The sequence below is a fragment of the Bombina bombina genome, chromosome 6 (genome assembly GCF_027579735.1).
Source record: "Bombina bombina isolate aBomBom1 chromosome 6, aBomBom1.pri, whole genome shotgun sequence".
NCBI lineage: Eukaryota > Metazoa > Chordata > Amphibia > Anura > Bombinatoridae > Bombina > Bombina bombina.
In genome coordinates, this window is record NC_069504.1 from 1,126,131,630 (window position 1) to 1,126,150,133 (window position 18,504).

An 18,504-nucleotide genomic window follows, 5' to 3' on the forward strand; every position below is an offset into this window, starting at 1 on the left:
CTTATATACATACATGCACACTTACAGTGGATATAAAAAGTCTACACACCCCTGTTAAAATGTCAGGTTTCTGTGATGTAAAAAAATGAGACAAAGATAAATCATTTCAGAACTTTTTCCACCTTTAATGTGACCTATAAACTGTACAACTCAATTGAAAAACAAACTGACATATTTTAGGTAAAGGGAAATAAAAATAAAAAACTAAAATAATATGGTTGCATAAGTGTGAACACCCTTAAACTAATACTTTATTGAAGCACCTTTTGATTTTGAGCACTCATTCTTTTTGGGTATGAGTTTTTCAGCATGGCACATCTTGACTTGGCAAGATTTGCCCACTCTTCTTTGCAAAAACACTCTAAATCTGTCAGAATGTGAGGGCATCTCCTGTGCACAGCCCTCTTCAGATCACCCCACAGATTTTGAATTGGATTCAGGTCTGGGCTCTGGCTGGGCCATCCCAAATTTGAATCTTCTTCTGGTGAAGCCATTCCTTTGTTGATTTGGATGTATGCTTTGGGTCATTGTCATGCTGAAAGATGAAGTTCCTCTTCATGTTCAGCTTTCTAGCAGAAGCCTGAAGGTTTTGTGCCAATATTGTCTGGTATTTGGAACTGTTCATTATTCCCTCTACCTTGACTACCTTGACTAAGGCCCCAGTTCCAGCTGAAGAAAAACAGCCCCAAAGCATGATGCTGACACCACCATGCTTCTCTGTGGGTATGGTGTTCTTTTGGTGATATGCAGTGTTGTTTTTGCGCCAAACATATGTTTTGGAATTATTGCCAAAAAGTTCAACCTTGGTTTCATCAGACCAGAACACCTATTGCAACATGCTTTTGGGAAACTTCATATTTGTTTTTGCAAAATTTAGCCGGGCTTGGATGTTATTTTTTTGTAAGAAAAGGCTTCCGTCTTGCCACTCTACCCCATAGCCCAGACATATGAAGAATATGTGAGATTGTTGTCACATGTACCACACAGACAGTTCTTGCCAGATATTCCTGCAGCTCCTTTAATGTTGCTGTAGGCCTCTTGGTAGCCTCCCAGACCAGTTTTCTTCTCGTCTTTTCATCAATTTTGGAGGGACATCCAGTTCTTGGTAATGTCACTGTTGTGCCATATTTTCTCCACTTGATGATGACTGTCTTCACTGTGTTCCATGGTATATCTAATGCCTTGGAAAGTCTTTTGTACCCTTCTCCTGACTAATACCTTTTAACAATGAGATCCCTCTGATGCTTTGGAAGCTCTCTGTGGACCATGGCTTTTGCTGTAGGAGGCGACTAACAAAATGTCAGGAAAGACCAACTAGAACAGCTGAACTTTATTTGGGGTTAATCAGAGGCACTTTAAATGATGGCAGGTGTGTACTGACTCCTATTTAACATGATTTTGAAGGTGATTGCTTAATTCTGAACACAGTTACATCCCAAGCTATTAAAGGGTGTTCACACTTATGCAACCACAATATTTTAGTTTTTTATTTTTATTTCCCTTTACCTAAAAGATTTCAGTTTGTTTTTCAATTGAGTTGTACAGTTTATAGGTCACATTAAAGGTGGTAAAAGTTCTGAAATGATTTATCTTTGTCTCATTTTTTTATATCACAGAAACCTGACATTTTAACAGGGGTGTGTAGACTTTTTATATCCACTGTATATACATAATCTTATATACACACATGCACACTTATATACATACATCTTATATACATACATCTTATATACATACATACATACATACATCTTATATACATACATACATACATACATCTTATATACATACATACATACATACATCTTATATACATACATACATGCACACTTATATACATACATGCACACTTATATACATACATGCACAGAACCAGGTACAGTTGGTGGCTGCTGCTTTGTTTTATACATCTATTGATGTGCAGTAAATATCTGCAGGGTGTATTTGTGTGCGCAGCTAATAGGGCAGCTCCTTACAGAGAACCAGGTACAGTTGGTGGCTGCCGCTTTGTTTTCTGCTGGTTTCCCTTGGGTATCGCACAGGCACATTTGTTTCCTGTTGAGAAATACATTTTAACTGTTCCTTCCTTTTTTCTGTAGTTTAGATCAATGACAAAGTGGCCGAAAATGAAAAATGACTCCTATATTCTAGTCTTTGGGAGACCTAATGCTCTTAAAGGGACAGTTTACCCAATAATATTCTCTCCTTTAAATTGTTCCCAGTGATCCATTGTACCTGCTGGGGTATATTAAACTGTTTACAAGTAGCACCTTTACCCTTATTTCGGCATTTGAAATATCTGAAATACCTGTGGAATCCCCACCTACACTAAAAGTTTCTATACTGGAGTCTATGCTATTGATAAGCCTAAGTAAACAGAGCCAGCAGAAAAAAATTGCACTCCCAGTGGGGTACAGGATACTTAAGTAATAATTTGTTAATTTTCCATTGTCCTCTCTAAGTATTGAGCTTAGGTTTACAGACCGATATAAGATAAGGAAGCAAATGTGTGTACAGAAAGTGATAACATACTGAGAACTGATATTGCCTGCAAGCTCAAACCATTTTAATAGGTTGTGGTTTAAAAGCACAAAACCAGCTAATTCCTATACACAAATAAACCTGAAAATGCAATTTCTTCTACATGTTATACTCTGCATCTGGTATAACAAGTTGAAAATACAGTAAGGCGAAAACTATTTTACAGTGTACTGTCCCTTTAATTATTAATGCACTGGTTTTGTCTTTCTGTAAAAAAATTTTATTTTTATTTCAAACCCTTGTCTATTAAAGTGGGCTGTTATATATTGAACGGTACAATGTTAATGCCCTTTTTAGAAGCTTATGGGTTAAAGAGTAAACCTGTGCACGTATTATGTTAAAGGAACAAACTTAAAGGGACATTCCAGCCAAAATTGGAATCGACATGGATGCATTTAGTTTTTGAATAGAAGTATTTTTGTAATATAAGTGTATTAGCAAAAATGCTTCTAATAAAAGCTATAGCTGTTTTAAATGTGTATTTATGTATGCAACGTGCACCAGCATTATAAACACAGCACTTGTTGAGAGTGCCTACGGTGCTTATATCATCTGGTAATGACTCAATGTGTTAATTGCGGACATGATACAAGCCCCACTGACGATCTGCATAGCTGTAGTATTTAAAATGCTGGTGCACTGAGAATATCTAGCTATGCTTCATGTGCATGTGCAGAGAAAAATGTTAACTTAAACAGTAATAACTTTTAATAGAAGCATTTGTGCATTTAAATTTTGACTGGCATGTCCCTTTAAAGGGATAGTCTAGAGCATGCAATTTTAAGCAACTTTATAATTTACTCATTCATTTTTCTTTCTTTTTTTACTCCTATTATCAATTTTTCTCTTTATCTTTATTTGAAAAAGCAAGAATGTTAGCATAGGAGCCAGACCATTTTTGGTTTAGCACCTGGGTAGCACTTACTGATTGTTCTCTAAATGTAGCCATTAATCGGCAAGCGCTACCCAGGTGCTGAACCAAAAATGGGCCGACTTCTAAGCTTACATTCAAACAACGATGCTAAGAGAACGAAGAATAATTAATGATAAAAGTAAATTAGAAAGTTTGCCTGCTCTATCATAATCATGAATACTTTTGATGAGACTATTCCTTTAAGAGTTTAATACAACACTGCTGAGCACAAAAGGCTCATGCTCGAATCGGTAACAAAATATTAATATAGAGCAGCACTAAGACAAAATGTTAAATCTGTTTAAAATTAGGATCCCGTAAGAATATGTAGGAGCCAGGCATATTTGTATAGATATATGGAGAATAACCCAACAAATTAGGAACCAGGGGTAAATTTCTAGGAGCCAGTGGCTCCTGGATTTGTCGAGCCCTGTGTTAAAGGGATAGTAAAGTCAAAATTAAAGGGATATGAAACCCAAAAATGTTCTTGTGGTGTTCAGACAGAGCATAGAATAAAAAAATGCAGTTATTAAATTTGCTTGGTTCTCCTGGTATTCTTTAAGAGATGCCTAGGTAGAGGTCTGGAGCACTACATGACAGTATCTAGTGCTTTTGCAGAACTGCTGCTGCTATATAGTGCTCCAGACAACTGCACGTTCCTAAGCTTACATCCCTGATTTTCAACAATGATACCAAGAGTGCAGAAAACATTTGCAAAAACAGATGTATTGGGCTTTCCCATCTCTAGAGTAAACTTGCAGTGTTCTGTTCCTTTCCTGGTGACAAATGGCACAGAATACATAGTAAGGCAAAGCTAGCTTGTGAGGCCTGAGCAGTTGCAGGATAAGCCCCATATTATCTGCTTCACCCACAGATGGGAAGGCCCTGAAAAAGAAAACCCAAAAATGGGGGTGACCCCCCCCCCCCCATTAAAATTTGGAGTAATAAAATGGAGTATTATATATTTAAACCTCCATTATTATTTCTAAAAACTATATAACATGAAGTAAAGTCTCAATTCATTGCAATCTGTATACCCTGAAGACCAAGCATATCCTGAAGATACGGAGGATGCAATTCTCAAATAAAACAGAAATATGCATTTCTGCCTCTAGGGGCACTGCAGGGGAAAAGGTTTCAGTTTAGTTTGCTCCATCTTGTTGGTAGAATTAGGCCTTAAAGGGACATTAAACCTAAAAAAAATTCTTTCATGATTCAGATAGAATATACCATTTTAAACAACTTTCTAATTTAATTCTATTATCTAATTTGCTTCATTCTCTTGATATTCTTTGCTGAAAAGCATATCTAGATAGGCTCAGGCTTCTGATTGGTGGTTGCACATAGATGCCTCGTGATTGGCTCACCAATGTGCATTGCTATTTCTTTAACAAAGGATATCTAATGATTGCAGCAAATTATATAATAGAAGTAAATTGGAATGTTGTTTAAAATTGTATTCTCTATCTGAATCATGAAAGAGAAATTTTGGGTTTAATGGCCCTTTAATTGAAAGGTAAGAGCTTACAGCCTTTTTTTTTCTTTTTCTTCATGATTCAGATAGAGCATGCAATTTTTAGGAACTTTCTAATTTACTGCTATTATCTTCATTCTCTTGGCATCTTTATTTGAAAAAGCATGAATGTAAGCTTAGGAGCCGAACCATTTTCAGTTCAGTACCTGGGTTGCGCTTGCTGATTGGTGGCTAAATGAGTTTATTTTTGACTTTCCCTTTAAATGTTTGTTGACAGTTGTCACATTAGAATTGGCTACACATTTTGTCTTATTAGGATCCAGACAGGAATTTTGTTTTTAAGATACATGACCAGTGATTCCTAATTCCTGTTACCACAGAGCCCTAATAGGCCTAACCTGAGCACAGGTAAAATGATTGCGCTACTGAACACCATAACCAGGGAAGTGCCTGGCCCATTAGTGCTTATTGAGGACTTGAATTGAGAAACGGAGCCAGGGCTGAAGTTCTCTGACCATAAGAATCGGCCAGTCCCTGCACTGTGCCAGTTAAATCTGTAAACTTGTGACTGATGCTGTACCCATTTGCTCATAGCAAGTCTGGTCAGGCCGCCCTCTGTCTGCAGGGTTTTCCCCACTAGTTTAATGAGTACAGTGGAGACCGTGTTTCACTTTCTGTTAACAGTTATGTGTTGGAGCTGGAGCATAAAGAGCTGCATATGCTTTAGATATATATTTACAGTACATATAGATTATACAGTTAAGGTTAGAGCTGACGTACAGACATTCACAGCTGAATATACCTGTAGTTCTCATTTATACGTTTTAATGCATTTATTTGTGTATTCTAATAAATTCTATAAGACCTGACGTTTGTGTATGCTCCAATAGGGAAACCAACTGATTTTTCCTCCCCACCTCAAATAGTTATACATTTTTTCCTCCCTTGTTTGGCCAGAATATCTTGTATTAAATCTGAGGTTGATTAAAGTGACATGAGACAAAATGAAACTTTCATGATTGAGAGATAATGTACAATGAAACATTAATTCTAGTTTACTTCTGTTATTAAATTTTTTACTTTATCTCATTGGATGATACTTAGGGGTCGATTTATCAAGCTGCGGCGGACAGGGGCGTACATGTGCGCCCCTGTCCGCCGCAGCTCACCTCTGTCGGGCTGAATTCCGCTGCCGGAATTAAGCATTGAACAAGAACGCAATTTTGCGCTCTTGTGCAACTCTGCTTCCTCACGCATAGGCAGGAGAAGAACCTTAGAGGTGGCAAAGGGTTAGGGAAGCAGGGATCTGACCGCTGCTTCATAAATACAGACTGCAGGTTCTCTTGTGATTACCTGCAGTCGTAGGGGTGGGAAGCCCTTGATAAATCAACCCTTTAGCCTTTTCTGTGAGAGCATACTGAGGTAGGCTCATGAGAGTGCATGTTTCATAAGCACAATGTGTCTGCAGCAATATGTATCAATGTTTTTTTAAGCAAACTGTAGAGGGAGCTTTAGCTGCAGCAGGGAGCACTGAGTGATGGCAGTGAACACCCTCACCTCCGTATTCACTTCTCACTACTGCACACACTGGTTGTCTTCCGTTTGTTCTCAGTCTTCTTTATTTAACAGTGTTTCTAGCTATACAGCACTAGCTTTGTTTACCTTAGAGTGTCTGAAGCTACTACACTCTAAAGCTCCCTCTGAAGGTTGTTGTATGACTGTTACACTACTGCAAACACAGGGTACAAGATCTATTTGAGACACATGCATGCTCCTACCCTACCTCAATATCTCCTTGTGGAAAGGGGCAGAGTTTAAACAAAGGAGTCCGAGTGAAAGCATTACATTTGAATGTTTTATATATGTTTGTCAGCCCTCAAACTAAATAGATGGTGTTTTAACTGAAAAACAATTGAATAGTAGATCTTTAAGAATTTTGTTTGGAAGTTTATTTTTCATGTCCTACATCTTGTTTCCGAGCGTCCCTGGCTCCCCCAATCATACTGGGTGAACACAGTACATGCGTTACACCTGTAACTGGATGACAGAGACTGGATGCCTTCTGTGTTTCCAGGGGCCACAAGACAAGGCAAAATGTCAACTTTAAATGCCATTTATTTTGCATATAGATCTTGTACAAGGCAGTGAATCATTTCTGATGCATAAATAAAAATGACTAACTTTTAAAGACGTTATACTGATCAGGTTAAGTGCACACTAGATGTATAGCTTGGAATGTATTTCCTGTGATGGCTGTTTTCTGCACACTGTGCTGGCTAATTATACAGTCAGACGCTCCTGTAATTCTCATACTAGCTGCATTTATCGTGAGACTGATTCACGTTCTTTGTGCTGAGTGTGTGACCTAATGATCAGCATTGGGATGTGATCTCACTGTATTTACTCCCTTGGGGCAGTCGTCATACATGAGATCATATTTATTACTTACAATTTTATGTGACTGCAATCCTAAACATTAAAACTAATTTGTCTGTGTGAGGTTTCTTGTACCTCACATTGAATATAGCTTTGTGATGAGTTTGCATTGTATAGAATTTGATCTCATGCGCTGTACAGTCATCACTCTACATAGATATAGAATTTACCATTGGGCCACAAAACGTTGATATTTGAACATAGTGTATATGGCTATATTGTGAAAATTGTTTGAAATATGCTCTTTATGTAAATTATAGTTTTATTCATTTAGACCTTCTTATCTAAATAATATTATTATGCAGAAAAACATTACTTGTTGCACTCCATAACGCCCCACTGAAACTCTGTGATAAGTCTGAGATTTGTATTCTAAAATAGCGACTCGCAGAGTAATGCGCCTTTGTATATTTATTTCATTAAAGCTCACATACCATCACACGCACTGTTACAAGCACCCTTTATGCATGCGTAGTTACTTATACTAAACTTTATGTGACTGCAGTGAGGTTTATTTGTTCTCAAGGCTGTGGTGCATGCTCCCAAGAGCTATGTACATATGCCCGCATGATAGGCTGGCTATCTAGAAGAAGGGCTTCTCTTTACCAGAAGTGTTGGAGAGAGAGGTAACTGGTAAATTATTGCAATCTATAGTGTACATCTTTTTACCTGATCTATCAAATTAATATTATTCTATTAAATTGCTGCTTGTTCTCTAAGTGTCAGTCATTCTTTGGGTGGATAAGAAAAATTGATGGTTTATGATTTCAGAGAATGACAATAGAACAGGGTTTCTCAGTAGCTGCTACAAGGACTGGTGCTGGCTATAAGACCTACTTCTTGGGTGGGGGTGATTGAGGAGAGGAGGAAATGGGATTGACGTGAAATTGTAATTGGCTGCAGATTTAGCTCTATTACAAAGAGATGAACACAAATGATACAAATCATATGAGCTAATTGTAATCCATGCAGAAAATATAGTCATATCGATGTATTCATACCGAGGCTTCAGGCATGGAATGTTTGGCTTTTAAAGGGACATAACATTGGAACTGAATTATTCATAAAATGTTTAATTATGCATAATATAAAAAGCTTTGTAATGTAAGTCCGTTATTTATTTTGTCCTATTTCCCCAAGATTCAACTTGGAGTTTTCCTTTTGAAACTGTGACCTGCTTCACACACAGTAGTTGCTCGATCAGTCTAATAGGTCAGTTATCACATAGACCTTTCAGGGGGTCCAGAACTGCTAAGTTATACATGTTTTACAGTTTATTTGTGGATATTTGGCAGGGCTGTGTTAAGTATGCATACTTACTGTGCATACATAATAAAACACATGATTTCATGGTTCAGCCAGATTATGCAGTTTTATGTGATTTTTTTTTTCTCTTCAATTTACTTGTAAACATTTTACTTTGTTCTTTAGGTTTCCTTTCTTGAAAAGCCCGCCTAGGTATGCTCAGTGCACTGCTGGGAGCTAGCTGCTGGCTACACACACAGGCCTCTTGTTGTTGGCTCACTAGGTTCAAGTAATGTATTGCTTCTCTGGAGCTGGCTTTAATTGTGTGTTTAAACACATAGTTGCACATTTTAGTATTTTCTTTTTGCACTTTCATGTTCCTTTTAACATAATGATTATATCCCAAGGCTCCTAGTTTGTTGCAAAACTCCACTACTATAAGGGGTTATAAATTGCATCTCCCAGTTTAAATGCCCCCCTCCCATTTTTAATCTTAGGAAATACGATTGATCCTCCACACTAAAAAATGTCTAGTCCTTGTGTCCTAAACGGAGCTGCTTTGTATATATTGGGTGACATTTGTGGTTCTTTTATTTTGAAATCCTTAATTCCACTTAAGCACAGTGATGGAAGATATTAGACTTGGTCTGCAGTTAATAACTACGTAACCTTTTTTTTAAAGAAAAAACTCTTTGAACTTTCTGTATCTAGCGTCTCAGGAACTGAGCCAAGCCCGTCTGTGGCACCAGTCTGAGAGCGGCTGCAGCAGATTAGGGTGACATGACAAAGTATAAATATTAGGTAACTCGGGTAACTGCTGCTATAAAAGTAGAAATGTTTATTTTGATCAACACTTCTATGAATGGAATATTTCTGTTTTTGCTGAATGCCTGGCATTAGCTGGGAAGATTTCTGTTTTTGCTGAATGCCTGGCATCAGCTGGGAATATTTCTACCACCCTCTGGTTTTCCAACGCTCCAGTCCTGTTTTGTACCGATTGTGTTATAGCTGACACCAGTCTGGCTACCTGCACAACAATAATTACACACAGCAGACTCCACAAATTATCCCTGTTACATAACTCTCCCTACCGGATCTCATTAAAGGTAATAAGGTGCTGTAAAACAATACAAGTTTTGCTAGCAAAATGACCATGACAAGTTATGTCTACTACAGTAGCAAGTCGGATTGGCTCCTGAAAAGCAAGGAAGTGTGCAGATAGTTAATCTATTGAATAGCAATTGCAGCAAAGAAGGTGTTAATGTGTTCAGAAAAAAAATAAACTTAAAGGGACATGAAACCCAAAAAAAAATATTTTATGATTCAGATAGAGAATACAATTTTATACAACTTTCCAATTAACTTCTATTATTTAATTTGCTTCCTTCTCTTGTTATCCTTTGCTGAAATGTTTAGGCAAGATCAGGAGCAGCACAGAATCTAGGTTCTAGCTGCTGATTGGTGGCTGCATATATGTCGATTGTGATTGGCTCACATGTGCTCAGTTAGAAACCATAGGGCATTGCTGCTCCTTCAACAAATTATACCAAGAGACTGAAACAAATTAGATAATATAAGTAAATTAGAAAGTTGTTTAAAATTATATTCTCTATCTGAATCATGAAAGGAAAAAAAATTGGGTTTCATGTCCCTTTTAACTCTTTTATTTATTGTAAGACTACAAATACTCTTATTTTATGTTCCTTGAAGAGATCCCAGGGCAGTTGACTCCTTTTTATGCTTATTTGTTTAATTCCTTCCTATAGTTGGAGTACTTAAAGGGACAGTCTACTTTAAAAAAAATGTTGAAAATAATTATTGCTGGGTTTTATCTGACATGCGCCTACTGTTTCTGCAGCATGGGGTGCACAAAATAAAAACAATACTGTGAGAGCAAGACAATAGCTTTGAGGATTCTGCTCACTAGAGCGATTGCACCATGAACAGTAGATGTTGGGTAGAAGTGGGGGAGTTGGTGACTTAAGTTCTTTATTTGATGTAACATATAAATGATTCTTGTTCTGTTAACTAATGGTCTCAATCATTTTTGTTTCAGTGTCCGTTACTATGGCAATGACTGCTGGGAACGCGGCATCCTTTCCCATGAGCAACCACACCCGGGAGAGAGTGACTGTTGCCAAACTCACATTAGAAACTTTTTACAGTAATCTAATTTTACAGCATGAGGAGAGAGAAACCAGGTACTGTCTGAAACTCAACAATGTTTTGTTCTCTCCTTTGTTTAGTGTGTACTAGGATTACTGAGATTGGGGTTTAATTTAAATTAATTTGGAAAAAATAAGCTCATGACAGATGAGTAGAAAGTTCTATTAAAGCAGCTATTACTCATGTAAAACCATTATATCCATTAAAATAACCCAGTGTAAATTGAAACCAAAACAGTGATATATAAATTAAATTTTTTTTTAAAAAAAAACCCACCTTGCTCTCCGCACCATAATGGAATTTCAACTTTGGGACTGTCTTTTGGAATTCTTCAATTTGCTCTCAAAGAGAAGAGAGAGAAATTGCCATAGTAAGATATTGTTGATTATACATGTCAGTGCTGGATGAATGCTACTCACACAGAGAAGACCTTTGATAGCTCTAAGGTAAATGGATGAATCACTTTTTATTCGTGATACATATTTAAAATTAAAAATACATACAACTTTTAAAAGGCAGTTTGTTAGTCATTCTGTGGTCTTTTTTATGTTGTACTCTCTCACTGTACAAATGATTAGTGTATCCTTGAAAAAGCCGCAAGGTGAAACGTAGATCGGAGTCAGAACCAATGGCATGTCACGAGGAGGTACTTACTTTACATGACACAAAGGCAAAGGGTGATCTTGTGCACCAAATGCACAAAACGGTTGTCCAGTGAGAGGAGTGTTTAACATAAAAAAAAACCGCTCTGGGTCTTAAGATCACGCGTGCCTTTGTGTAGGGTAGGGTAAGCCCTTCCTAGTGACATGCCATTGGTTTTGACTCCGATGTGCGTTTCGGCTTTTTCAAGGATGTCAATGATAAACAAAGTTACAGTGAGAGAGTATAACACAAAAAAAGAGCCCAGAGTGACTGTAACAGAGACTGTATTTTACATAAAAAGCTTTTAAAAGTCAATTGTATTTTTAATGTTAATTGTATAAAAATAAAAAGAGGACCCACCTGACAAACGTGGGGATTGATCTATATATGGAGTTACTTACCTTAGAGCCATTAAAGCTCTACTCTGTGTAAGAACCATTCAACTACAACTTGCATATATCACCCAAGCATTACATTAAAGAAACATTAAACGGTAAATAAATACTAGATAGGATGTATTGAAAGTACAGATTAGCGTGAGAAGAATATGCACATAAATGTATTTGTAATTCTTAAAATAGTTGTTTACACTTATTTCTTTCATGTAATTGGCAAGAGTCCATGAGCTAGTGACGTATGGGATATACAATCCTACCAGGAGGGACAAAGTTTCCCAAACCTCAAAATGCCTATAAATACACCCCTCACCACACCCACGATTCAGTTTTACAAACTTTGCCTCCATATGGAGGTGGTGAAGTAAGTTTGTGCTTGATTTTCTTCTGTGATATGTGCTTCTCAGCATTTTGAAGCCCAATTCCTCTGAGTAAAGTGAATGTCAAAGGAATGTGAAGGGAGTATCACCTATTGAATTCTATGGTTTTCCTTGCGGGAAATCTTTTCATAGGTTCTCTGTTATCGGTCGTAGAGATTAATCTCCTACCTCCCTTTTCAGATCGACGATATACTCATATTCCATTACCTCTACTGATAACTGTTTCAGTACTGATTTGGCTATCTGCTATATGTGGATGGGTGTCTTTCGGTAAGTATATTTCTTTCATGTAATTAGCAAGAGTCCATGAGCTAGTGACGTATGGGATATACATTCCTACCAGGAGGGGCAAAGTTTCCCAAACCTCAAATGCCTATAAATACACCCCTCACCACACCCACAAATCAGTTTTACAAACTTTGCCTCCTATGGAGGTGGTGAATGGAAAGATCCTTTCCAGCTTTTTATGAGTGTTGTTTCTTCAAGAACATGGTTGGAGGATCAATTAACCAATGCTGATTCCTCAGACAAGAGTAACCTTTATTTTAGGTTTCCAGTTAGATTCATTGTCCATGACTCTGTCTCTGTCGGACAAGAGACGTCTGAATTTGGTTTCAGCTTATCAAAACCTTCAGTCTCAATCATTCCCTTCGGTAGACTTATGCATGGAAATTCTAGGTTCTTATGACTGCTGCATTGGACATGTTCCCCTTTGCTCATCTTCACATGCGACCTCTTCAGCTCTGTATGCTGAACCAGTGGTGCAAGGATTATACAAAGATATCTCATTTAATATCTTTAAAACCGATTGTTCGACACCCTCTGACGTGGTACAGACCACCGTCATTTAGTTCAGGGGGCTTCTTTTGTTCTTCCAACCTGGACTGTGATCTCAACAGATGCAAGTCTGACAGGTTGGGGAGCTGTATGGGGGTTTCTGACAGCACAAGGGGTTTGGGAATCTCAGGAGGTGAGATTTCCATTCAACATTTTGGAACTCCGTGCAATTTTCAGAGCTCTTCAGTCATGGCCTCTTCTAAAGAGAGAGTCGTTCATTTGTTTACAGACGGACAATGTCACAAATGTGGCATATGTCAATCATCAAGAGGTACTCACAGTCCTCTGGCTATAAAGGAAGTATCTCGAATACTTGTTTGGGCAAAATCCAGCCCCTGTCTAATTTCTGCGGTTCATATCCCAGGTATAGACAATTGGGAAGTGGATTATCTCAGTCGCCAAATGCTACATCCGGGCGAATGGTCTCTTCACCCAGAGGTATTTCTTCAGATTGTTCAAATATGGGGACTTCCAGAAATAGATCTGATGGCTTCTCATCTAAACAAGAAGCTTCCCAGGTATCTGTCCAGATCCAGGGATCCTCAGGCGGAAGCAGTGGATGCATTGTCACTTCCTTGGAAGTATCATCCTGCTATATCTTTCCGCCTCTAGTTCTTCTTTCAAGAGTGATTTCCAAAATTCGAAAGGAGGTTTTGGTATGCGGATCTTGTCCGGATGGCTCCTTGCCATCCGTGGACTCTTCCGTTAAGACCAGACCTTCTATCACAAGGTCCTTTTTTTCCATCAGGATCTCAAATCCTTAAATTGAAAGTATGGAGATTGAACGCTTGATTCTCAGTCATAGAGGTTTTCTCTGACTCCGTAATTAATACTATGTTGCAGGCTTGTAAATCTGTATCTAGAATGATATATTATCGAGTCTGGAAGACTTGCATTTTTTGGTGTTTTTCTCATCATTTTTCTTGGCATTCTTTTAGAATTCCTAGAATTTTACTGTTTCTTCAGGATGGTTTGGATAAGTTTTGTCTGCAAGTTCCTTAAAAGGACAAATCTTGGGGGCGGAGCCTGGCCACGCAGGGACATGGCTGACTAATTCCTGGCTCCCATGCCCTGCGTCCGATGTATCTATAATTAATAAGGAGAAAGCAGTCCTAACATTAATCAAACAACAGGATCGTGGGTCTGAATGTCCCTACTACGATTTCAGACTTATAAAGGGTACACTATTAGCGGCAACGCAGCCCTGGCAACACCTGAGGCCTACCCGACCGCACTGATGTGAGCCGCGCGCTCTCCTGGTGGGAACCGATTAACACACACAGCTCTCTGGAGCGCCTCTAATCTGCACTGCGACCACACTACACAGCAAGAGAACGGATCTATCAGGGGTAAGCCGGACTATATCCAACTCCCGAGCGGACCTCACCTGACCTCGCGCTCCCGGCTGCCGTCCCTGGGGAGGCCACCTGCCCCCTCCGGCTTGCTTCTGTTAAGGGGTAGGTCGGTACGACGGTAGCGGAGTGCTGAGGAGAAATAATCTAACCTGACAGAGTGCCGGGGGTCCTCTCCTGGGAACCTATATCACATAAGGGCCCTGACCACGTGGAGCTGCGGCACCCGCCACCTCTATGGGACCGAGCAATCTCTGATGGTCAGTAACACAGCGGGGACTGCCTGTTTAGTGCCCCAAACATAAGCGGTCACATTTGAAAATTAGCAGTGGGCTGTAAAACATTATTTCAGCACAATTTAATACACAGGGGCAGAGCATGATATTGGGGAGACATAGTAGATGGCAATTGTGAACGTGCTCTGGGATTCAAGTTAAATCGTTATAAGCACTATCACACTACATTTTGAGCAATAAACTTTTTGCACTGTTTTGGAAACCAGGCTGCTGCTGGCATATACCACAAACTTGACAGTGTAAGGTGATTCCCCCTCACAGAGTGCTCAGTTTCCCAGTGACATTATACACAACCCCCTTTCTTTTTCAAATAAGGGGAAACAACTGAACAAAAGGAAAAGCCCCCACCTCTATCACATAACTCTGCACATAGAGAGCCAAGACCATTTTTGGAATATAACGTTTGACTTGTTCTTGATTCGCTCTCCTGCTGACATACAGCCCCCTGTTATCCTCACCCCTCCACCTGGCCCCCTCAAGAGCTTTCATTGCCTTTTCACCGCATCTCACCCAGCTGGAAGCACTTAATAGGACTCCCTAAGGGCAATGTCTCACAGAAAAAATACCAAAGGGGAGAAAGGCCCTAAAAGCACAAACCTCACTAACTACCTTAAAATGGCGACTGCGACACAGGACCCAATAAGTAGTGAAAACACAGGTGCTGCACCCTCTCTAGCATTAATCGAGCACACAGCCCTGAGTACACACCCACAAGACCAACCATCTGAAGAGGATCTTAGAGTCCACTCTACCAAAGCTGACATCAACATGGTACTATCCGAAATGAGGTCTCTCTTCGGGGACTTAAAAAAAGACTTTCACCAAATTAACCAGCAGGTTCATACCCTGGAGAAGAAGCAAGATACTATACAGGCTCAGGTAACAGCTAATACCCAAAGGGCTCTAGAACAGGAGGGAGACATTCAATTTCTGCTGTCCAGGGTTGAAGACCTGGACAGCAGAGGCAGGCGTAATAATCTCCGGATAAGAGGGGTGCCGGAATCAGTAAACAACTCAGCACTAGAGGGTTACTTACAAGACTTATTCCGGACTATAAAAGGGACACCAAGCTCACCAGCTGTCCAGTTAGAGAGGGCTCACCGAGCTCTACGGCCCAGACCATCACCTAAAGCCCCCCCAAGGGATATAATTGTGAAGTTTCTGAGCTACAGGGACAAAGACGCAATCTCCCAGAAAGCACGGACTATCAAGGAGCTTACACATGCTGGCATCCCTATTCAAATATTCTCTGATCTGAGTCAGATGACATTACAGAAAAGAAGAGACCTTCGTTTTTTAACCAGCGCACTCCAATCACACAAAATTCAATATAAATGGGGTTTACCGGTCTGCCTTATTGCTACCCATAAAGGGAAACAAGCGATATTCAGAACTCAGGCAGACCTACAGGACTTCTGCAACATATTAGATATTGAAATACCCCATCAAGAAGAAGAGGCAACCTCTCTCAGAAACCAGAACTTGTAGATTGCATCTCCCTGATTTTTTGGGAGACCATGACATGCAGAGGACTTTGTTCAAGATCCAGATAAGTGATCAAGCATCTGTTTATTTAGATTCAATGTTACTAACTTAAATTCTTATTGTTGGTCATAAGAAGAGGATGGAGTGGTTGCCATGCGTATACCTATACCCAAAGGTGCATGTCTCTACTAACTCAAAACTACTTAAATTGTTAGATATGTTATGTTTACAATGTTTCACCTTTATTTAATATGTTTTACAGTATAGATTGCACCCCAAAGGTTTGAGTGGTTACATGTGCCCCGACACCTAGCAAACGAGTTAGCTTCCTACTGTACCTCCGAGTACAGAGCTATATAAAGTTAGACATTATAGATACGCTGGGCCTCTAAATGTCACTGGCAAGCTATCACAGGGGATTAGAACCTAATAGACAGAATGGGCCCTCCTACCCCACGGCTAGCTTAGTTCCAGGTGTGGCTGGGCAATTTCATGAGAAAACCCAAACGGGGTATTTAGGGTAAATGTTTTAGAATAAATATTACTACCCGATTTATAATTTACCTTAGGTTAATGTATTCTTTGACCCCAATGTGTTCATTTGGGCTACACTGCAGTCTTGTTTCACAGGTTCTCAATTGTAATGGATGTCCTACTGTTCATAATGTTATTGTTGTTCTCATGTCAACTCTTATCCTTAATTGCAGAGTCAGATGTGAGATCTCAGTTATGTAGAGTATATTACTTCCTCGTATATGCACCCTTTCACCCCTTATTACCCTCGATGTTATATAAAATCTACTTACTGGGACATGCTATACTCCTTCCTTTTACCTTTCATCTCTTTTTTCTCTTTTATTTGCATCGGACGCAGGGATACAGATCCCATACTCTTCTTACTCTTTTTACCCTTTCCACCTTGCTTGCGGTCCTCGGTCGTTCACTGTCAACAGTGGGTTGCCCGACTATCGCTCTCTTCACCTTCTCTTTTTATTCTCTTTTTTGTTTTTAGATATATATTTCCAAGAAATCTTTTTCTTCAGACTTCTTTCTCTCTAATCCCTAACTACCCTTTAACCCCTTCCTGAACTTGTACTTCCCTCTAGTACCCCTCCCCCTTTTTTTTTTTTTTTTTTTTTCCTTTCCCTCTTCTCCTACCCCCCCAACCCCAACTATGACTGATCACGGGACACAAACTTTGTCCTTTATGACATTAAACACTAAAGGTCTTAATATCCCAGAAAAACGTTCCCATCTCATTCGGGATGTTACTCGCGCACACTGCGATGTCGTATTTTTGCAGGAGACGCACTTTTGTAGGGGGAAGGAACCGGCTTGGTTTAACCCTAAATTCCCCACTTCCTTTTTTGCATCTGGTACCTCTAAAAAAAAACGGGGTGGGTATATTGATAAAAAAATCCTCCCCTTTTTCGCTTTCTCATATAGAGAAGGACCCGGAGGGTCGATATCTGATAATCATAGGTACACTTCATAATAGACTTGTCACTCTTGTCAATGCCTATTTCCCGAACCAACACCAGAATACATTTTTGAATTCCCTAACTAACAAAATTTTCGAACTCCGTAAAGGAGCGCTGATACTTGGTGGTGACTTCAATGTCCCACTTGATCCCATCTTAGACACCTCCAAAATGACAACCTCAGTTTCCAATAAGATCCTCAGACAGTGCAACGCCAGACTAGAAGAACTAGCGATTCATGACACGTGGCGAATACTTTATCCCACCAGACGAGATTACACTTTTTATTCCCACCCTCACGAGGTATACTCTAGGATTGATTATTTTTTCACTGACCAACTGACCTTAGCGGGAGTCTTAAACACAAAGATACTTCCCATGCCCCAGTAGTATGTCAGATAAAGTGGCCCTCAGCACCAGACAGACCATTCATCTGGAGGTTTGATGACTTTTTGCTGAATAACCAAGTAATTAAAACCCTAATCACTACTAAAATACAGGAATATTTTCAGAATAATGAGAATGGGGAGGTACCGGGCCATGTTGTGTGGGAGGCCCATAAGTGTGTAATTAGAGGCGAACTAATACAACAGAAAGCTTCTCAATCTAAGCAGCTCAGACTCAGATACACGACCCTCCTTAAGCAGATACATGACCTAGAATCCAAACATAAGACAACACCGACAGACGCACTGACCAAACAAAATCTTCTTCAAGCCAGGAGAGAAATACAAGACATACACTCTAGGGAACACCAAATCACCGCACTAAAGCTGCAACAAAAGTACTATGAATTCGGAGATAAGCCCGGTAAACTCTTGGCGAGAGCTTTAAAAAGGAGACAGTCTAAGTCCCACATTC

General features: G+C 39.4%; 1 protein-coding gene across 2 annotated transcripts in view; it reads left to right on the plus strand.

Annotated features, from left to right (window-relative positions):
* The window catches only part of STK38L (serine/threonine kinase 38 like), a 205,875-nt gene that overhangs the window by 83,551 nt on the left and 103,820 nt on the right, over positions 1 to 18,504 (plus strand). For both annotated transcript variants that reach the window (XM_053719097.1, XM_053719096.1), the window contains one exon: positions 10,666 to 10,810. In XM_053719097.1, the coding sequence (XP_053575072.1) occupies positions 10,677 to 10,810 (134 nt within the window). In that variant the 5' untranslated portion in view covers positions 10,666 to 10,676. The remainder of the gene's footprint in view (positions 1 to 10,665; positions 10,811 to 18,504) is intronic.